Source organism: Mustelus asterias, chromosome 4 (assembly GCF_964213995.1).
Source record: "Mustelus asterias chromosome 4, sMusAst1.hap1.1, whole genome shotgun sequence".
Taxonomy (NCBI): Eukaryota; Metazoa; Chordata; class Chondrichthyes; order Carcharhiniformes; family Triakidae; genus Mustelus; species Mustelus asterias.
The window spans coordinates 50940019-50963215 of NC_135804.1; the positions used below are offsets into that span (position 1 = coordinate 50940019).

Sequence of the window (23197 nt, forward strand, 5' to 3'; positions counted from 1 at the left end):
GTACATTTATTTTACTGCTTATTTACATCTGTTTAGCCAGCCTGGCCCTCAATTGCCTGGGCTCACTTGCCTTTATGGCCTCACCGGGAGAGATTCTCTCTGGCGAGGAAAACATCTGCTACCACGAACAGGGAACAGTTGCGTTGCCCTCACCGATAGAATCAAAGGCCGTTGAGGCCCCCAGGGGAGACTGGGGGGGGGGGGGGGGTGCCCAGCCTGGCACCTTGGCACTGCCCACCAGGTAGTGCTGGGGGCAGGGCATGGAGGGGGGTGGGGCCAGGCTGAGACAGGCCGATCAGGGAGGGAAGGCCCACTGTGTTTTCTGCCTGCAATTGGTGGTGGGAGGGAGCACAGCCGCTTTGCCTGCAATCAGTGGGGAGGGGGACCCGCTGCTGCTCTGCCTGTGATTGGTTGGGTGGGGGGATCCATCTGGGCAGCAGTGGCTATATTTTCAAATGTTGTGGGGCTTGTGATCGGCCATGGGCCCCCGCGATTGCGGGGACGGGGGGCGGTGTCTGTGTTGTGGTTGGCTAAAACAGCCGAGGCCTGACTGATCTCTCTCTGTCAAGCCTCTGCTGTTGGAAGTGCGCATGTGCAGACACAGAGGTCTGCACATGCGCAATAGCTCTCTCTGCTGCCTGATCAGGCATGGCTGGCAAATTAAGCCCACCCACTGTCTCTAGTAGTTAGAAACAGTCTAGCCCATTTTTTCTTGTACTATATGCACAAGATTGGGAGTAAAAAATTAATCTGCAACTCTCCCATTTTCACGCTAGCTGGACACTTAGAATTTTTCTCATAAAATTCCACCCCTAGAAATGGAAAATATGATCATGGGTGGATTTCAAACAGGAAAATCTTGCTTGACTAACCTTATTGAATTCTTTGAAGAGCAACAGAGAAAGTTAACAATGGTAATGCAGTAGCTGTAATTTTTCTGGATTTTCAACGGACCTTTGATAAGGTGTCCTCTAACAGACTAATGAATAAGGTCAGAGAATGTGGAGTCGGGGATAATTGTGAGCTGGCTTCAAGACAGATTGCAGAGAGTGGGAGTAAAAGTTAATTATCCAGAGTGACAGGGGTGAGAAATGGGATTGAATTTTGCGTGCTGACGGGTCTGTTTCTCATGGGCGGGGGGGCGGGATGCAAACACCCATCATGCCACTTTCCCATTCCAGAGCTCTCCCCATAATATGGGGGGGGGGGTGGCTGGGGAGGTGGGCTGCCCCTTGCCATTTTGAAATAAATAATCAAGGGTCCATTAGGCCTGTTATCAGGGCAATTGACCCCGATGATACACTGCTCTTGCCATAAAACTGTAGGTGTGTGTAACCAGGATTCAGGGGTGTCCAATTTTTTTAATCAAATGCTTTAAGGGCAGGAAGACCACTCTTTGGGGTGATCCTTTGCCTATTGCAGGGGTCTCCCTTAGGCCAACCCTTCCCCCCTTTCTTTCTACTGGCTGCCCCACTTAAGCCCTCACCCTCACCCCCACCTCTCTCTCTAACGTACCCCAATCCTCTCATCCCAAGACTTTGGATGTACTTGCTTTGGGAATCCATGGACCTTGATCTTCGTCTCCTGTAATCCTGGCAGCTGCCACCATCACCTCCCTGGCACTGTTGGAACTGATAGAGCTGCCAACCAATTGGGCCGTGGTAATACGGTAGCTGTATTTGAATTGGTCAGCAACTCTAGAGGGTGGAACTTGCTCCCCATTGAGGGGTGAAAGTCCCACTCTGTCTCCGTTAATCTAACCCACAGTGTTTTATGCTGGGGAGGGTCAACATGGAGCATCCCAGGTCGAGAATTCCAAAGTTTAACAACCCTCTGAGCAGAAATTCCTTCTAGATTCTTGTCTTCAATGGGAGATCCTTTACTCTGAAGATGTGGCTCTTAGTGCGAACTTGTTTGGATGGGAAGGAAAAGCTACATGGATAATATCCCACTCATCGTGTCAATAGTCAAACCAGGGGCCAGATCTTCCATTCTTGGGGGGGGAGGGGGGGTAATTTGTTAATAATCTCCCTCAGTTGGTAATATACAGATCAGATTTTCAGCTTTCACATGGAGAGTGGAGAGCGGGCTATAGTGGCCGAGTTGCACTTCTGGATGCAGTAGCTGTTAATCGACCAGAATAATAATGTGCAGCTTCTACAGAGTGGATGAACAAACCAGTATTATCAAAGCAAAGACTGCCTGCCAAAGCATCAACATAATAAGGCCAAACACAATCAGTGATTACAAAGCTACCCGATAAATAGTCAAGTGTATCACCAACTTGCTGCATACTTGACCTTGAAACAAAAATTCACAGCCATGTCTTTCTGAGAAGCTATAGCAGTTTCCTAGCTGCTAAACCTAGTGTCCAAACTCTGTGAGATTGCAAGTAGAGGCATATCAAATGTTTGGATTTCTCCTGGGGTAAAAGGTTACAGGCTGATACCATCTTTTGCCCGTTCTTACATTTTTAAAAAATTGTGGCATGTATTTTGTGCCGGACCTAGGAAAGAGGACAGGATTTTTCCAGCCTGTTCAATGCAGTGGGATGGGGACTCTGAGGTTAAAATATTGTGGATATCATTGAATTGAAACCGAATTACTTCACTCAAATGACATCACCATCTGTGGAGCATTAAAGGTCATCTGTGTGTCATGGGCACACTGGCTTTCAAACAGTAAAAAAACCCACGAGATAAGGTTTCAAAGCCTCAACAAAGGGCCAAAAACATAACAGGTTTGTGAGAGAACGCTGCAGGAAATAAATATTTGTTGAATAACTGCCCAAGTCTCCCTTGTGTTTAATTTAGAAAACATGTGTGATTTTTCTCTTGGAAGAGAGTCTTGCGAGTCATGATAAGGACTTAATGTTTAAACAACTGATTGCTTTGGTATTTCGGAAATCACCCTTCCCATCATATACCATGTTTATCTTAATGCTACTTAATGCTAAGTTCTTACTCAGCGTCAGAAATGTTTTGAGTGAAACATTAATTTAAACTCTCAGGTGACTCATGCACAGGTATACTGGCCCATATTAAATGATGTAGTGATGCCTGTGGTATGGATTTCCCCTTTGCCAATGTCAGTTTGAATCTGGCACCAAGTCAAGAGGATCTCTCGGCGTCCAGCAGTGCTGATGCCAGGAAGCAGGGGAAGCAACCAATCACATTGCAGCATTCTCACAGACAGCAAACTAGGGGGTAAAATGCACTGAAATCTTCATGTTCAATTACAAATTTTAAAGACAAACAAACAAAAAAAAAATCGGACATACGCCTGGGATGAAGAGAGTTGAAATATTACAAACAAACCTCTAAAATACATAATTTTAAATATGTGATTTTTCTGAGAGAATTTTAACTTTCCCGAAAGAGAAAATTAATTTTTCAGAGTCAGTAATTATAAACTTGATAATCCATTAAAAACCCATTTGCACCTCATTTAACAAGGTGTAATTCTTTTCAAGGATGTTCACAGTGAGAATTAAGGGTGCTAAAGGGTGAATTCTTGTCCATTCAGTGATTTCCATTTGAATACTTTCAATGGAGACCCAATGGAGAAATGTGGTATCACTGACAGTGACTACTGGATTTCCAAGTTTAATTGTGCATGGGAGGGCTCCAAACATTGCTGTCAGTTTCAGAGGAGTGAGAATGGTGAATGCTGTTAGCTTTACCATCAGTACCATCTTAAAATCCAGGTCAATATTTTCCCCCACTTCTCTCCCCCTTTTGCCAATGGCACAAACCCATGCTGGGATTTTCTTCTACACACCAGAAGATTTCTATCCCTTACCAACGTGGCCACTCTTCACTTGTGGTTCAGGAGCCATGGTGAGAATCACAGCAGAACCTAACTCTTACCCTCACATCCTCTTTCAGAGCGAACACCAAGCAAGGTGAAACGAAGCCTAATAGACATTCTTTGTCAATACTGAGCTAATAGGGGCAATTTTTAAAAAAACTAAGTGCCCAATGGGCGGGAAAAGGGGAGATTTTCCCGCCTGTTTTATGGGCGTACTTAGTCAGGTGAATTTCCAGCACTCTGTGCTTCACAAAGTCTGCTGGGGGATTCACGCTTGTAAAGGGGGGGGGCCTAATTCTGCCGAGAGACCGGCATCAGCATGGTGAGTGGGCCACTGCGCATGCGCCGATCTGTCAGTAGGGAGATCAGTGCATGTGCACTGGCTCCTCTGTTGTCGGCCTCCCAATCGCCGGCTTCTTAATGGCTTCCCCGACACCACTTCCCCTTAAATCGCTGGCCTCCCAATCACCAGCCCCGACCGTTCCCCCTCCTCCCCAATTGCCAGCTTCCCCGATCATTCCCCGTGCCCCCCCCCCCCCCCCCAGCCAGCCCCAAATCCCCCTCCATACCCATGACCAGCCCTGACCCCCCCATGGCCAGCCCCAAACGCCCCCCCATGGCCAGCCCCAATCATCAGCCCACCATGGACTGCCCAACCACCCCCTCATGGCCGGCCTTGACCTCCCTTCCACATGGCCATCCTCAATCGCCCTCCTCTCTCCCTAACCCACTGATCCCTAATACAGAATGTGCAGCGGTCCCCGCCCATCACCATGTATCGGCCCTGTCCTCAGGCTCCACCCCCTTGACACTTCCCAGTGCCCAGTGGGCAGTGCCAGGGTTTCTGGTAGGCAGTGCCAGGCTGGCACTGCCCAAGGGGCACCCCCACTGCCCCCGATCTCCCAGGGCAGCCTGAATGGCCTCTCCTCCCACCAGTAAGGTCCCCGTTGATGGGGACCAACTTTAATCCCTGCTGGTGGGAACCTCTACCAGCATGGAGGGGATAACATTAGCGAGGCCAGACGATACTGTCTCAGGCTCGCTAATGAGATGGAAATTCAGATTTCCATATTGTAATCAGCCTTGCGGTGATAATGTCGCAAAATGGGGGGGAGGGGGAGGTTGGAGCTTCAAAGTTGCCCTGAGTGTCCCAAGCTGAGGGACAAAAAGTAAGCACGTATGGTGCTGGCTTGGGACTGCATTTGATTTGTTAATGATGACTTCCCAGTTCATTACATTCCAAATATACTCTCAACCGTAAGCACAGCAGTATGGGAGGGGCAGTCACAGATTCAGAAAAACTTCTTGTATAAACAGAACACACTAAAACCATGGGGCATGTGGATAATATTCTTATCATAAGTAACACAACTCAGTTGGGTGAATACACTACTGCCTAGACATGAATCTTCTTTTGAATTGCTTTTTCTTTGCTCTCTGTCCAGCTTACAATGCTTGAGAAGCAGCTAACAATCTGAGTACTGCAAAAGGTTTTGTGCATGAACTTAGAAGGGCCTTAACCTGTAGGTGCGTGCAACGATATGTGATCTACCCGTGAATCAATCAGGTTAAGCAATGAATGCTGGAAACTATGGATACTGCAGCAACACACACCTGCGATAATAATGGACTTTGGCCCTTGCTTGTTACAGCATTCAAACAAAGTGAGCTCATGCCACCCCCAACGAGAAAGAGATCACGATCAAAGATCTGCAAGCAACTCTGACAAATAGCTGCTGTTCCTTGCAATTGTAAATGATTTTCTTTCCAAACGTACATGGCATGGCATAGATGTAATTGTATCAAAGTCACAAATCTAATGTCGAAATAAGTAAATTATATTTGAAATATTTCACTTCAAGACTATTCTCAAATAATGACAATGCAGGAACAAATTCTACAGCAATCAGTGCCTCGTAAGGATATTGTTGACATGTTTTGTAAGAACACAGAGTTCTTTCAGTTACCAGTGGATTTCCCACGGTGTCTATGTGAGTCAAAGGATATGTTATAACAAGGGCATTAAAAAGTTGCACAAAGTGTTACTGGGCACAACAACTGTTTGTACATTCACTTTACTGTGACATAAAATAGATCTTAATATTTTGTCTCACTGTGTCTGCGCAGCGGGCTGCCTTTGGAGAGATTGCACCAGTCCGTATATAAAAGACATGACCATCTGGTTCAAGTCACAAGGGATACTGCACACCCTGCTCACACTCATCCTATAGACAATGTGAGTCACAAGTGTAAGCTGCTCAGACAGCATCTGACAACAACTGTCCTGAGAACATATCTGTGACAAACATAATTTGTAACAATCTCTGCTTTCCGAAGGTCTTCTTATTCCCTCCTATTTGTAGAGAATATCTGGGTAATGTGGTTGGTGAATAATAAAAATAGAAAATAATCAATCAGGAAGAAGGCTATAAAAAGGGTTCCGATGGCGACCAGTTCAATAATCTTGGGGTGAGATGGAAGACTAGGCATGTATGATAAGTGTGAAAAAATTCACAACAGGCACTGCATCTGATGCCTCAGACTGTAATTAGCAGCTTATTATAGCCCTTGGTTCGTGGCCAATTCAGCAAATTCGCAGTTATCAGACAGGAGGCTACAGAAGCGAACATCACAGATGTGACTACATCAACTATATTTCTGAAGGTCACTCACTTACCACAGCCTGCATTTTTGGATCACTCTCGCATGGAAACTTTAATTTACTGCTCTGTTTGTCAGCGAGTTACGTTTCCTTCTTTCCCTCCAAGAATAATCACCATCCATTCTCTTCGCTTGTTAGTCAGCAGTTTTCCCTGGAACTTACTTATTCACACACAACCCCCTTTCAAGTTGAGGGTAGAGGATAGACGATTCTCTGGGACTGTTAATGACACTCCATTCTGCAGATTTTCCAACTCCCCTCCATTTTGCAGACTGCACCCTCACTTCTCAACAACCATGCCTGCATTTTCTTACACGGGAGACTTATATTGTGCATCAAACAGAACAAGTTAAACAAATTGTGCCTAAAATAGCTGAACTGCACCTCCCCAGCCCTTTTATACATAACGGACTTCCTTCCTTAATAACTTTGAAATGTTTGACTAATGGCAGGGTCCATGTTTAATCAGAGGGAGCAAAATGATGTGTCAGTTTTAATCTCCTTGTCAAGGAGCCTCTGCCTGCAGTGAATGTCTCCCTCTTGTGTCCAAGACAAGAACTGAGAAAACTGACTTATCTGGTTGTGTATGCAGCGCCCAGTGCCTCTGCTACTGAGCTGGATGAGGAGTTTGAGTAACAGGAAGATTCAAAAGATTGTTCTTTTTGATTGATTTCATCCACCACTAAACCTGACAGGTCATGGGTTGCTGGTGGGTGACAAATGGAAAACAGGTGGAAGCAGATCAGATGCCTGATATCCACCAGCCTGAAGTCTGTATAAAAAAAACGTCAGGTGGGCGGATGACAGGTGGTCATTCCGCCGTCATCTGTTAGTGTCATCACCAAAGTCAAATTTCATCCCACCACAGTGTCTTTGAAAATGTATCTGGACGGTCACTTCTACTGAAACAACTCCCAGAGTCTGTTGCAACCTAGAAATTGGTGCTTTGACCCTCTGTGGCGAGATGGCTCATGTTTGTAACACTTTCTGCTGAAAACATTCACCTAAACTGGTGGGTCTTCCGGTCCAATTTTACACTCTGCTACCAGTGGAGAGCCTAACTGTAGTGGGGAAGGAGGATAGGGGAAAACGTGGCCCTGGTCTGTCCAATTCTCAGAAGGCTGTGTTAAATCCCAGCATCGACTTTAAAATTTTGGCTTGCAAGTTGGATTTCCTTTGCTCGTCACATTGCTTTACTTGCATCTTTATTCATTCATTCCTCTTACATGACCTTCGTGTTGCAAATGCCTTTTCAAGTCAGACTTCCACTGGCATAGGAATTATGTAGTTTGAGGGGATCAGAAAAGACAGATGTGGCAATTGCTGCACATATTACACACACAGATTTCCTTTATTTACCTTCATTTTCTGATTCAAGTCAGAAATAACCAGAGGATCCATTTCAGGAAGGAGGTTGATAGTAGGTGTAAATCAGTGAGCTTAAGAAGAAACTGCACAAGCATTTGAAGGAGACTTCAAATGGGGTAGATATATGATAACTGTCTATTCTGTATTCCAATATTAGAGCTAACCAGATAGATGGAAATGGTCTTTCCTAGCCCTATACTCTGCCACACTATGAAAACTATGCCACCCCCTGATAGCTGATCTGGAGGCAATCTGTATAACGGGGGCAGTGCTTCCAATGGATGTGAAGATAATGACTATATTTAACATCTTATGTCACCAGATCCTTCCCGAACCACACATAGGTCGGGTGACTGTCCTTGAGATGGATCAAGCAAGTGATGTGAGGCTTGTGTGCAAGGAGCAAGGGCCTCATTATGTTCCTCCTGGAAACTTGCGTGGCAGAGCTCTTGAGAAGGCAGAGGAGGGTATTAGCCTCATCTGGCACCAATGTGAAGGTCATTAAACCGGGCAGACATTCCTTTAAGTTATAGCCGTAGACCTAGATTTCCCACCTTCTCCAATAGGTGAGCTACCTGTGTGCAATCCAAAGCTGTTCTGGAAGTTTCTGCTCTTTATTTTCTCGGAGATGGTATTTGCTACCAAATAAACCTGTTGGACTTTAACCTGGTGTTGTTAAAACTCTTACTTTATTTTCTAGCCAGAGAGTGGTGAGAAGGCAGAACCTGCTACCACAGAGAATAGTTGATATGAATAGCACTGGTATATTCAAAGATGGATTAGATAAAAATGATGAGAAAATTAAATAGAAGAGCAGAAGGAGGATCATGTGGTGCTTCAATACTGACAAAGACCGGTTGGGCCGAGCGGCCCATTTATTTGATGTAAATTCTAAGCAATTATTCAGATGTCCTGTTCCTTCCCCATCAATACTACAGTTTGCTCTGGGCTACCCCAGCATCTAACCCACTCCTGGTTCAAATTTATAATAATCTTCATTTTTAAAAAAATGGAGAACTGTACCTGGTCAACAAAGCTGATGGCGTCACGGACATTGAGTTTTTGGTACACGTCCCAAATATCATCCTTGATCCTATAGGCTGACTTGCGCATCAGGAGCTGGCTCAGGTACTTCTTGTCAAAGTGCTCCCACCTGCAAGAACAACGAATGCAAAGGTCATCTATAAATGTGTTTGAACCATGTACTTGGTGCGATTCTTACCAATGACATTGGGAAATGGAGAATTGGAGGGAAAGTTAATGCAGAGCTGCCCCAATCTGTTTAAAAGCACATCGCAGGCTAGGGTTGACATATACTTCACGTTTCCCCAGAATCGCGTGGTTCTAGATTTGTCTCTTTCCCTTTCCTGACACACTATCAAAAGTGTGAGAGTTGAAGGAATTCCTCGTGGCCTCGATGAAGGATCACATTGGCACAAGAATTTCAGCTTTCCGAATAACAACAAAATAATTTCAGAATAACACAAGTATCGATTTTTACACAGGTCATTAGTAAAATACTGGGAATTAAGATTAGTGTCTCCGACTTTCTTTCTCCTTTAAATTATATTTATCCCATGGGCTCAAACTATTTGGATCAGAATGATCTCTGCTCCACTTGAGACGCAGCAGAATCTCCTGCATTGATCTTCATGGATGGCACTGGTTACACTGTTCTCACATCAGAAACAATTACACTGTGTATATTTACTGTGAATTCGCCGCAGGTTTGAAGCAAGGATGAATTCAGAGGTGCTGCAACAAAAAGGGGGCTTTGTTGACATGATCAAATAGTAGCGGCAACTTCTGTCATCTGGTCACAGAGAGGCATCAATGAGAGATCTGTGTCCGACCCCACCCACTCTCTCAGCTGCTGCTCCCAGTGTGTGAAATGGGGAGAACAAGAAAACTGCAGGAAAGTTACAGAGACTTTCACTACATAAGCTCCCTTTCTCATTTGTATTGATCTGTCTTTGAACAAGTTAAAAGAAAAATCTCTAAATACTACGATTAAAACACAATGCACAACCTGCACATTTCACATTGATGTATATTTCTAATATCTTCCTTATGCTCTGTTTCAGATAGAAGTTTAGAATGAATTGACAATGAAGTGGAAAATAAATGAAGTTAAATCTAAGTATCAGTAAAGCACAGGGTATTAAAGCTCCTGACATTGTGACCTTGGAAAGTCCAGGGCTGCGTGCAGCTGTTCTGATGAAAGGTCACAGACTTGAAACATGGGCTGGAATTTTCCGGCTGTTCAATCCAGTGGGATTCTCTGGTCCCGCCGGCAGCGCACCCCTGCCTGCAGGTTTCCTGGTGGTGTAGGGTGCCTTCAATGGGAAATCCCATTGACAGCACTGGAACTAGAGAATTCCACTGCCAGTGTACAGCACGCCACCTTCCACCGCCAAGAAACACAAGGCTGGGAGGCTGGAGAATCTCGTTCACTAGCTCTGGATGAAATTGTACTGATATACTGACGCTGCCTGGCCTGCTGGACATTGTAAGAGTTTTAACAACACCAGGTTAAAGTGCAACAAGTTTATTTGGTAGCAAATGCCATTAGCTTTCGGAGCCCTGCTCCTTCGTCAGATGGAGTGGATATCTGCTCCCACAAGGCACATAGAGACACAAAATCAATTTACAGAATACTGATTAGAATGCGAATCTTTACAGCTAATCAAGTCTTAAAGATACAGACAATGTGAGTAGAGGGAGCATTAGGCACAGGTTAAAGAAATGTGTATTGTCTCCAGACAGGATAGCCAGTGAGATTCTGCCCGTAAGCGTTCCCCAAGGCGTTCCCCAAGGCGTTCTCCAAGGCGGCCTTCATGACACATGACAGCGCTGAGTCGCTGAGCAGAGACTGATAGCCAAGTTCCGCACACATGAGGACGGCCTAAACCGGGATGTTGGGTTTATGTCACACTATCGGTAACCCCCACAGCTTGCCTCCTGGACTTGCAGAACCTCAGTGGCTGTCCTGTCTGGAGACAATACACATTTCTTTAACCTGTGCCTAATGCTCCCTCCACTCACATTGTCTGTATCTTTAAGACTTGATTAGCTGTAAAGATTCGCATTCTAATCAGTATTCTGTAAATTGATTTTGTGTCTCTATGTGCCTTGTGGGAGCAGATATCCACTCCATCTGACGAAGGAGCAGGGCTCCGAAAGCTAATGGCATTTGCTACCAAATAAACCTGTTGGACTTTAACCTGGTGTTGTTAAAACTCTTACTGTGTTTATCCCAGTCTAATGCCGGCATCTCCATATCATGACTGCTGGACATTTCCAGCATTTTCTTTTTTTTCACCCTGCATATAAATGTGCTGCAGGAAAATCTTTGACAATAATTTGGGGGCATATTGTGCAGTGTCCTCAGCCCCTTACTATACCCCTTATACACCTATGACCCCTCCAACCCGATTTTCAAGTTTGCTGATGACACTACCGCAGTGTGTTGGATCTCAATGGTGAGACGGAGTGCAGAAAAGAGATAGAGAATCTGGTGCGATGACAATAATCTCTCCCTCAATGTCAGCAAAACGAAGGAGGTAGTCATTGACTTCAGGAAGCGTAGTGGAGGACATGCCCCGTCTACATCAATGGGGATGAAGTGGAAATGGTCGAGAGCTGCAAGTTTCTAGGTGTCAGATCACCAACAACCTGTCCTGGTCCCTCCATGCTGATGCTACAGTTATGAAAGCCCACCGACACCTCTACTTTCTCAGGAGGCTAAAGAAATTTGGCATGTCCGGTACAACTCTCACCAATTTCTACACATAGAAAGCATTCTTTCTGGTTGTATCACAGCTTGGTATGGCTCCTGCTCTGTCCAAGAACGCAAGAAACTACACAGGGTTGTGAACGAATCCCAGTCCACCATACAAACCAGCTCCCCATCCATTGATTCTGTCTACACTTCCCACTGCCTTGGAAAAGCAGCCAACATAATCAAGGACCCCACGCACCCCAGACATACTCTCTTCCACCTTCTTCCGTCAGGAAAAAGATACAAAAGTCTGAGGTCACGTACCAACCGACTCAAGAACAGCTTCTTCTCTGCTGCCATCAGATTTTTGAATGAACCTACCTCTTATTAAGTTGATCTTTCTCTACACCCTATCTGTGTCTGTAACACTGCATTCTGCACCCTCTCCTTTTCTTCTCTATGAACGGTATGTTTTGTCTGTATAGCGCGCAAGAAACAATATTTCTCACTGTATACTAATACATGTGACAATAATAAATCAAATCAAAATCAATTTACACACCCTGTTGTTGTTCCCTGAGGTGGTAGGATTGACAGGCAGTCAGACCAGGAAGCATGGTTGGTTGCCAATTCCAAAACCTGGCCAGCCCGGTTGTATTTTTAGGGATGATTATGGTTGCCAACTGGAGGTCTTATTGCATCACCTCCGAACTCCAACCAACCCCACTCTCATGCTCCTTAACTATACCTCACAGCACTTTCCAACACCAATTTGAGTGGCACGATGGCATAGTGGTTAGCATCTCTGCCTCTCAGCGACAGGGACCCAGGTTCAATTCTGGCCTCGGCTGACTGTGTGAAGTTTGCATGCTCTCCCTGTGTCTGTGTGGGTTTCCTCTGGGTGCTCCGGTTTCCTCCCACAGTCCCAAAATGCGCAGGTTATGTGGATTAGCCATGCTAAATTGTCCCTTAGTATGTGTCAGGGGGATTTTGCAAGGTAAATACAAGAGATTACGGGGATAGGACCTGGGTCGGTGCAGCTCGATGGGCCAAATGGCCTATTTCTGCACTGTAGGGATTTTATGATTCTGTGAATTGGAAAGCAACCTGGCTCATAATCCTCTGGTTGACTCCTTCTTGAAGAAAATGAAAGAAATCTTGCCTCTTCAATATTTCTCCTAGCTTGCAATGGTTATTAATCTTGAATGCTATGGGACTCCAGGACAGTTCTGGAGGATTTGCAGCCCTAGCGATGATGCTCCCTCCCAAAGTAGAGACATATTTTTCTTTCCTCCGTTTACCCAGCTGAAGAATAACTGAGGAGCAACAAGTGAATGATTGCCCATTTTTATGTTGTAAAGAACAACCTGCATTTAATTAGCACCTTTCATGGCCTTTGGCTGTAAAACACTTTGGCACACTCTATGTATTACATTTTGAAGTGTATTCGCTGTTGTAATGTAGGAAATGTGGCAGCCAATTTGCACACAAAAACTCCCACAAATAGTAATGTGATAATGATCCGACAATCTGTTTTATTTTAAGTGATATTGATTGAGAGCTAAACACTAATACTGAACTCAAGAGTTTAACACTGGGAGAGCTCCATTGCTCTTCCTCAAAATGCTGCCATGGGTTCTTTTACACCCAATTGAGCAGCCCCGGTATAAAAGGTCTCATGCGAAAGACTGGCCAGGCTAGGCTTGATGTCATCCTTGTTTCAAAGGTCTGGTGACATTCACTGTAGCTCACCTGACCATTGGGGTAGCCGCAGATTGACTGTCACTGCCACAACCTTCACAGAGAACAGGTTATATAATAGAGGTCTTCAAAATTATGAAGGGTTTGACAGAATAGTAACAAAGAAACTGGTTCCACTTGCAGAATGGTCAGGAACCGGAGAACACAGATATAAGGGTATTGGCAAAAAGGGAAATGAGGGGATTGTTTTTTTGAATGCAACAAGTTATGATGATCTGGATGCAGTGTCTGAAAGGCTGGTAAAAAGAGATTAAGTAGTATCTTTCAGAAGAGAATTGGATAAATACTTGAAAGAGAAAAAATTGCAAGGCTATGAATAAAGAGCAAGAAAATGAGACCAATTGGATAGCTCCATCCAAGAGTCAGCACAGGAATGATGGGTTGAATGACCTTCTTCTGCGCTGTTTGATTCTACATCCCAGAAGTCCTGTTGAGGGAAATAACAAAATAGAGTTCTTATTGGGGCAGAGGCAGCAGTTTAAGCTGACTGGTGGATGTAGATAGCAGAGACACCACAAGCAGTACATGATTAATGAGTTTGTGGAAGGAGCACTAAGTGAGACATTATTCACAATGAGGACAGACAAACAGAAGAGGCAGGAAGGAATCTGAACTCTGATCTGGGCAGGTTACACATGTTTCCAGTGAGTGGGGAATGACTCATGTCCCTCAATCTGCTTTTAGAGTCAATGCAAGAACACAAACTATTAGACTAATGTTGCTCATCTCAGATTCAGGCAATGAGGTTCCTTTTAAATTAACATGAGGCCTCTTTTGAAATGTAATGTTTTGGAATGTGGAATTTAACCAAGATTATTGTCAGCTGATTGAAAATTTGATTAAATTCATTAATTTACCAGCATGCAGCAGAATACATTAGAAGTAAATTCTAGAAAATTCTAATATTGAACCACAGTGATTACATATTGTCCTCAACTGAACCTGACCTATTAAAACTCTAAATGATATCTCAGCAGTTGTACCTGTCTGATTGTCACCACTCTGTGCTGCTTAGCTGCCAGGCAATCGGCAGCTGCACTCACCATAATTAACAAATCATCATCAGCCCCTCTCTATCCTGTTCAAATCTCAACTCCTCTGCTGGAGCGCAGATAGCGAATAAAAATCACACTTCAGATGTGTAGCAGCATCAGATTGTGAAGGAGAGACACACACAATGGGCCAGGGGGGCGATTCTCCCATTGCCAAAAAATTAGCGCGACAGACTGGAAGATTTCACTGGGGCCGGATTAGCGCGATCTGCGCTAGGCGTCCAGCCCCGAGCATCGGAAATAGGCACGGAGCTGCATTAGGCATGCAAAGGAGCATGCAAATCTAATTTAAATATCATAGCCTCCCTCCCCCACCGCCAGGCGTGTTTCACTCCAGCGGGGTTTACAGTGGCTCCCCACTTTCGGGGAGCTGGCGGCCCAACCCTGCTGGAGTGAAGAGGAGCCATCGAGGCCCCTCAGTGGGTCAGGCAGTGGGAGTAGGGGGGGGGGGGGGATTCCCCAGGCATAGGCACCCTGGCAGTACCAGCCTGGGCACCTTGGCACTGCCCAAGGGGCAAAGTGCCAATGCCTAGGGGGCACCTTGGCACTGCCCATCGGGCATGAAGCAGTGTCAAAGGGCCGGGGCCTAATGGGGATGGGGCCAGAGGGGGCAATTGGTGGAGGTGGGGGGGGTCCCGCTGCAACTCTGCACTTTGGGATCACGAGCAGAGGGAGGGAGGCCAGCAATGGGGGCTGGCCATCATGGTGGTTTGGGAGTGGTCGGGGCTGGGCCCAGGTATGCTTTGGGGTGGGGGGGGGGGGGGGGGGGGGGGGTTCAGTGATTGGGCTATGGGGGGAGGGGTGGCGTTGTGGAGATCACGGAGCTGGCCAGCGATAGAGCTAGCCAACAATCGGGAGGCCGGCAGTGCGGGGCTACTGCACATGCGCCGATCTCGGCACTGATAGATTGGCGCATGCGCAGTGACCCACTTAGCGCTATGCTGCCGGCCTCTCCAGCAGGAATAGGCCCCACTGACTGATTTTTCACACGATTTACGCTAGTGCACTCTGCTGTGCACAGAGTGTGGGAGATTCTTCTCTGAATTTCCACTGAAAAAACCAGCGTGGTTTGCTCCAGTTTTCACGCGAAATCGACACTTTGAATTGTTTTGGGAGAATCGCACCCTCCCCAGATGTGGATTACCACCAGGAGAGATTATGTATCCTGTAAAACGCTAAACAACAAGAATATAATTGCATGTACTGTCCCAATGAGATTTATTGAAGCTTTGAATTTCTACACACTGATGATAACATGTAGTGCAGCCGCAAAATCAGTTACTGGCAACCCTAGAGCATGTGGCTATAGGGGACAGGGAGGAGGATACTTTTGGAGGCCATCATGCAGTGGTGAGGGCCAGAAGGGGGAGGAGAGCTCGGGACATCCCGATAACCTCACACTTCACTGATGACCAGGATGACGGTGACCACCAGATCCCCATCATGGGAGATGGGTCTTGCTCCAATTTCACCTTGTTCTAGCCTTGAACTGACAACTTTCTCCAGATTCTCTCTTATCAATCCTCAGCCCTCCTCAACTTAACTTTCCATAAGACCCACCTCCTGTGCCTTCGACCCTATTCATACTAAATTGTGATGACCCAATGCTCGCAGATACGGTTAACAGGCTCCAATTAAACAATGGCCCAATATTAAAACTCTCAAGATTGTTTTCACATCCTTCCATGACCTGTCCCTCCCAACCTCTGTAACCACCGCCAGCTCTGCAACCCACTGAGATCTCTGCCCTTCTCCAATTCTGACCTTGAGCATCCCCGTTTTTAATCACTCCACAACTGACAACCATGTCTTCAGCTCCCTGTGAAGCACCCAGGGATCATTCACTAGGTTAAAGGTACCACCTCAATACAAGTTATTTTTGAAATATTTTAATAAAACTGAGCAATATGTGACTCTGTAATATATTTAGATAGGAGCAGGGGATATGTAATCCCTATTGCAATTTGATGTATAACACAACATTATGATTTATTACGGCTGGATGAATCTTCATAAAGTTACAATACACAAACACTGAAATTGTATATTGTGATAGAGTGTTAGGAATTATGTAGATTACTGTTGGTATTATTAATGAAAATGCTCATTGAATTATTATAATTGCCCTCTGTTACTTTAGTAGATCAGTTAACTTATTTAAAATAAGTGATTGAAGCCGGTGTAAAAATAACAGATGAAAGAATGAACATGATAATATCAATAGTAATTTCTAGACTTGTCGGTTTTCCTGTTTTAAAGTAATTTATTCTTGGTTAAAGCTACTACGCCCTGTTGTACTTTGCTGTATAATAATTCTGTAATATAGTTCAAAGAAATGTAGCAGAACTTAAAAGCTGGAGGGACAAAGTACGAATAATGTATCCACCAAATGGCTATAAACCATATATAAATATTGTAGTACTCTCTTTAAATGCAATATATTCTCAAGCATATTTAATAAGAACCTTAAGAAAGCTGATAGGCAAAATGAACTGCTGAGCAAGAGGACAGATTTTCATTTCTTCCCCCGCCATTTTGCAGTAATCTGGCAAAGATCACTCGCATCCTTATAGAACAAGAGAATATAAAACATAGGAGCAGAAATAGGCCACCTGGCCCATTGAGCCTGCTCCGCCATTCAATATGAACATTGCTGATCTTTGCCTTTAACTTGATTTCCCACCCGCTCTCCATGTCCCTTAATTCTCTGAGACCAAGGGTGGAATTTTCTGATTTTTTGGCTAAATGTCAACTCGGACAGGAAAAGCAAGTGTAGCCCACTGGTGGCACTAGTGGGATTCCCCGCTGTATTTCTAGCAATTTAGAACATAGAACATAGAAAGCCACAGCACAAACAGGCCCTTCGGCCCACAAGTTGCGCCGATCACATCCCCACCTCTAGGCCTATCTATAGCCCTCAATCCCATTAAATCCCATGTACTCATCCAGAAGTCTCTTAAAAGACCCCAACGAGTTTGCCTCCACCACCACCGACGTCAGCCGATTCCACTCACCCACCACCCTCTGAGTGAAAAACTTACCCCTGACATCTCCTCTGTACCTACCCCCCAGCACCTTAAACCTGTGTCCTCTCGTAGCAACCATTTCAGCCCTTGGAAATAGCCTCTGAGAGTCTACCCTATCCAGACCTCTCAACATCTTGTAAACCTCTATCAGGTCACCTCTCATCCTTCGTCTCTCCAGGGAGAAGAGACCAAGCTCCCTCAACCTATCCTCATAAGGCATGCCCCCCAATCCAGGCAACATCCTTGTAAATCTCCTCTGCACCCTTTCAATGGCTTCAACATCTTTCCTGTAATGAGGTGACCAGAACTGCGCGCAGTACTCCAAGTGGGGTCTAACCAGGGTCCTATAAAGCTGCAGCATTATCTCCCGACTCCTAAACTCAATCCCTCGATTAATGAAGGCCAGTACGCCGTACGCCTTCTTGACCGCATCCTCCACCTGCGAGGCCGATTTAAGAGTCCTATGGACCCGGACCCCAAGGTCCTTCTGATCCTCTACACTGCTAAGAATGGTACCCTTCATATTATACTGCTGCTTCATCCCATTGGATCTGCCAAAATGGATCACTACACACTTATCCGGGTTGAAGTCCATCTGCCACTTCTCCGCCCAGTCTTGCATTCTATCTATGTCTCACTGCAACTTCTGACATCCCTCCAAACTATCCACAACACCACCTACCTTGGTGTCGTCAGCAAACTTACCAACCCATCCCTCCACTTCCTCATCCAGGTCATTTATGAAAATGACAAACAGCAAGGGTCCCAGAACAGATCCCTGGGGCACTCCACTGGTCACTGACCTCCATGCAGAGAAAGACCCCTCCACAGCCACTCTCTGCCTTCTGCAGGCAAGCCAGTTCTGGATCCACAAGGCAACAGCCCCTTGGATCCCATGCCCTCTCACTTTCTCAAGAAGTCTTGCATGGGGGACCTTATCGAACGCCTTGCTGAAGTCCATATAGACCACATCCACCGCTCTTCCTTCGTCAATGTGTTTGGTCACATTTTCAAAGAACTCAACCAGGCTCGTAAGGCACGACCTGCCCTTGACAAAGCCGTGCTGACTACTTTTGATCATACTAAACTTCTCTAGATGATCATAAATCCTGTCTCTCAGGATCCTCTCCATCAACTTACCAACCACTGAGGTTAGACTCACCGGTCGGTAATTTCCCGGGCTGTCCCTGTTCCCTTTCTTGAATATAGGGACCACATCTGCAATCCTCCAATCCTCCGGAACCTCTCCCGTCTCCATCGACGATGCAAAGATCATCGCCAAAGGCTCCGCAATCTCCTCCCTCGCCTCCCACAGTAACCTGGGGTACATCCCATCCGGTCCCGGCGACTTACCAACCTTGATGCCATTCAATAGTTCCAACACATCCTCTTTCTTTATGTCCACATGCTCGATCCTTTCTGTCCACCGCAAACCAGCAGTACAACCACCCAGATCCCTTTCCACCGTGAATACCGAGGTAAAGTATTCATTAAGCAGCTCCACCATTTCTAACGGTTCCGCACAAACTTTTCCCCCTTCACCTTTTAAGGGTCCTATGCCTTCACATCTCATCCTTTTACTCTTGACATATTTGTAGAAAGCCTTGGGATTCTCCTTAATCTTACCCGCCAAGGCCTTCTCATGACCCCTTCTCGCTCTCCTAATTTCCTTCTTAAGCTCCTTCCTACATCCCGTATACTCCTCTAAATCCTTAACACCTCCTAGCTCTCTGAACCTTCTGTACGCCTCTCTTTTCTTATTCACCAGGTTCATCACAACCTTCGTGCACCACGGTTCCCGTACCCTACCAACACCCCCCTGTCTCATCGGAACGTTGTCATGCAGAGCTCCAGACAAACAATCCTTGAAAATCCTCCACTTTCCTTCGGTACTTTTCCCCAAGAATGCCTCCTTCCAATTTACCCGTCTAATTTCCTCCCTGATGACACTGTATTTCCCTTTACTCCAGAGAAACACTTTCCTAGCCTGCCTGATCCTATCTCTTTCCAATGCTATCGTGAAGGAGATAGAATTATGATCGCTATCCCCAAGATGCTCACCCACCGAGAGATCCTCCACCTGTCCAGGTTCATTAGCCAGCACCAGATCAAGTACAGCCTCTCCTCTAGTAGGCTTATCCACATACTGTGTCAGGAAACTCTCCTGGACACACCTAACAAACTCCTCTCCATCCAAACCCCTAGCCCTAGGGATATTCCAATCTATGTTTGGGAAATTAAAATCTCCCATTACGACAACTCTGTTATTCCTACATCTCTCCAGGATCTGTTTCCCCATCTGCTCCTCAACATCTCTGTTACTGTTGGGCGGCCTATAGAAAACACCCAGCAACGTTACCGACCCCTTCCTGTTCCTAACCTCCACCCACAGAGACTCCGTAGTCAATCCCTCCACGGCGTCCACCTTCTCTACAGCCGTGACACTATCCCTGATCAACAGTGCCACTCCCCCCCCTCTCTTGCCTCCCTCCCTGTCCTTCCTGAAACATCTAAAACCCGGCACCTGAAGCACCCAGTCCTGTCCCTGAGACATCCAAGTCTCCGTAATGGCCACCACATCACAATTCGAAGCAGCAATCCACGCTCTAAGCTCATCCACTTTATTCACTACACTCCTGGCATTAAAATAGACACATCTCAGACCTTCAGCCTGAGCACTTCCCTTCTCCATCACTCGCCTAACCTCCCTCTTACCCTGTTTACATTCCTTATCTATTTGCGAGCTAACCTCCTCGCTCTCAGTCCCCTCATTTCGATTCCCTCCCCCCAACCTTTCTAGTTTAAAGTCTCTCCAGTAGCCTTAGCCAACCTTCCCGCCAGGATATTGGTCCCCCTGGGATTCAAGTGCCACCCGTCTTTTTTAAACAGGTCACACCTGCCCCTAAAGAGGTCCCAATGATCCAAGTACCCAAATCCTTGTCCCTTGCTCCAGTCCCTCAGCCACGCATTCATTCTCCACCGATTCCTGTTCTCACTCTCCCGCGGCACAGGCAGCAATCCCGAGATTACTACCTTTGCATTCCTCTTTCTCAGCTGTCTACCTAACTCCCTATATTCTCTTTTCATGACCCCTTCCCTCTTCCTACCTATATCAGCAGTACCTATATGCATCACGACCTTCGGCTCCTCTCCCTCCCCCTTCAGGATTTCTGGGACTCGACCAGAGACATCCCGGACCCCTGCACCAGGGAGGCAAACCATCATCCGAGAGTCCCGTCTGTGTCCGCAAAAACGCCTATCTGACCCCCTCACCGTAGAGTCCCCAATTAGCACTACCCTCCTTTCCTTACCCTTTTGCACTACTGGGCCAGGCTCAGCTCCAGAGACACTGCCACCGCTGCTTCCCCCAGGTGGGCTGTCCACCCCAGTAGTACTCAGACAGGAGTACTTATTATTAAGGGGCACATCCACCGGGGTGCTCACCATCAACCGAGCTTTCTCCTTCCTCACTGTTACCCAGTTACCCTCCTCCCGTGGTCCCGGTGTGACCACCTGCCGATAGCTCCTGTCAATGACCTCCTCACTATCCCTAACCCGGCGAAGGTCCTCGAGCTGCAATTCCAGTTCCCTAACATGGTCCCTTAGGAACCGCAGCTCAACACACCCAGCACATATATGGTCGTCCGGGAGGCTAGGAGCCTCCAGGACCTCCCACATCCTACATTGGGAACAACATACTGGCCTCACACTCATAATTGCCCCTTTAAACACACAGAGAAAAAAAGAAGAAAACATTTTTTGCAAGGGTTTCACGCCACCTCTGTGGCGGGTGGAATCTGATTCACCCATCCCACCATTAGCTGAGTGCTTCAATTATTCCATTTAAACATCTCCTCAGAACTTGTTCCATGTCCTGCACGGAGAGTGACTGCAAGGAAGGCTGCTCCAAGAATCTCAGAGGGAGCCCTGACCCAAATGCTTGATTCTGCCGAGGAGAGGCGTCACATCTTGTACCCTCAGACAGTGAGGAGGCCCTCAGTATGGTCACCAAACTCATATGAGAGGCAGTGGCAGCACTGGTTAGCGCCAGCTCCATGCACAAGAGGATGCGAGTCCAGTGCAGGAAAGGGTGATCTCCTCTGCTCAGCCAGGGTAAGTCACTCTTCCCATCAATCTCCGCTCACTCACTCACACACCCATTGCACATCCACCGGGAGCTCACTCACTGCCACCTCAAGGAGCACTACCACTCACCCCCCCACATACTTTCTCATCTCCTATTGGTTCCTCTCCTCCTCACATTGCTGCTCCCAGCCACTCGCCACACATGTCAGGCACCCTTACCATCTGACCTGGCACATGGCCTGCTTACACTCTCCCCACTTGTTCTCTTACAGGACAAGCTGGTTCACAATAAAAGGGAGAGAGCACAGATGGGCAGAAGAATGGCCAAGCTCAAAATCATCTTGCCATTTGCGGAGGGAGCCCTCCAGCTGGCTGTGGAGAATGAGGACCGCTCCTGCACCAAGAGGGAGGTGGGGAGTCAGTGAGGACCCAAGAGTGAGGACCCATTATACCATCATCCTTCTCAACAACCTCATGTGAGTTTGGTCTTTTATATCTTTATGCCCTTCTATACACTGATGCCATTTCCTTTCTCTTGCAGACACAGCAGGGGAGCAGCCCAGGGCATTGACCAGCAGGACAATAGACACCAGCCTGGAGAGCAGCTCAGGTAAATTCTCCACCATGCACACTGAAGAGGTGTCTTCCTGCAGTGTTGGGATTAGGGGCAAATGCTGCCCAACCATGACACGAGCCATATCAGGTCTGTGTGAGTGGTGTCAGCAAACAGCAGCAAGACCCATCTCCCATGATGGGGATCTGGTGGTCACCATAATCCTGGTCATCAGTGAAGCATGAGGTTATCAACGTATCTCGAGCTCTCCTCTCCCTTCTGGCCCTCACCATTGCACGATGGCTTCCCTCTGCATCCTCCAGGGGCTTCTCATTATCAGCCACCTCAACATCCTCCTCATCAGAGGAGATGTGCTGCTCATCCATCTCCTCCTTGGCCAGCCCCTCATTCCACTGAAGCGCCAAATTGTGGAGAGTACAGACGACCATGATGTGCGAAATCTCTGGGGCGTGTATTGCAGGGCTCCATCTAACTGGTCCAGGCACCAGAACTTCATCTTCAATATCCAATAACATGCTCAATCAAAGTGCGAATGGCTGCAAGAGTCTCGTTATATCGGGTCTCTGCTGCACTCTGTGGCCTCCACACAGGCGTTGTCAGCCACATCCTCAGGACATACCCCTTGTCCCCGAGGAGCCAGACCTTGTACATGCTGCGCTCCCTCAAATACCTTGGGCATCTCTGAGCAGCCAATGATGAAGCTGTCGTGGATGCTTCCTGAGAATCTAGTGCATACCTGGAAGATGCAGTTTGTGTGGTCACAGATGAGCTGAATGTTAATGGAGTGAAAGTTAATAAATGAGACTCCTTGATGCATAGGGGATCAGAGAGCCACGTACGTGCACTCAAAGTCTCCCTGCAATTGTGGGAAGCCAGCAATCTAGGAGAATTCCAAGGCCCTTGCTCTCTGGCTTGTCTAGTCCCGGTTAAAATTTATGAAGCTGTTAGCCCTCGCAAAAAGTGCATCCATAACCTCCCTAATGTACTTAAGTGCAGAGGCCTGTGAGATGCCCTAAAGGTCGCCAGTGGAGCCCTGAAAGGAGCCACTCACAAAAAAGTTCAAGGTGGCTGTCACTTTCAGGGCGACAGGCAGTGGGTATCCACCAGGTCCATGTGGTGTCAACTCCTGGATCAGGT

At 46.7% G+C, this 23197-nt stretch overlaps 1 protein-coding gene across 1 annotated transcript in view; it reads right to left on the reverse strand.

The window, feature by feature from the left end:
* slc9a5 (solute carrier family 9 member A5) overlaps positions 1 to 23197 on the reverse strand; it is a 248476-nt gene that overhangs the window by 58525 nt on the left and 166754 nt on the right. The window contains exon 10 of the mRNA XM_078211006.1: positions 8864 to 8993. Within this exon, the coding sequence (XP_078067132.1) occupies positions 8864 to 8993 (130 nt within the window). The remainder of the gene's footprint in view (positions 1 to 8863; positions 8994 to 23197) is intronic.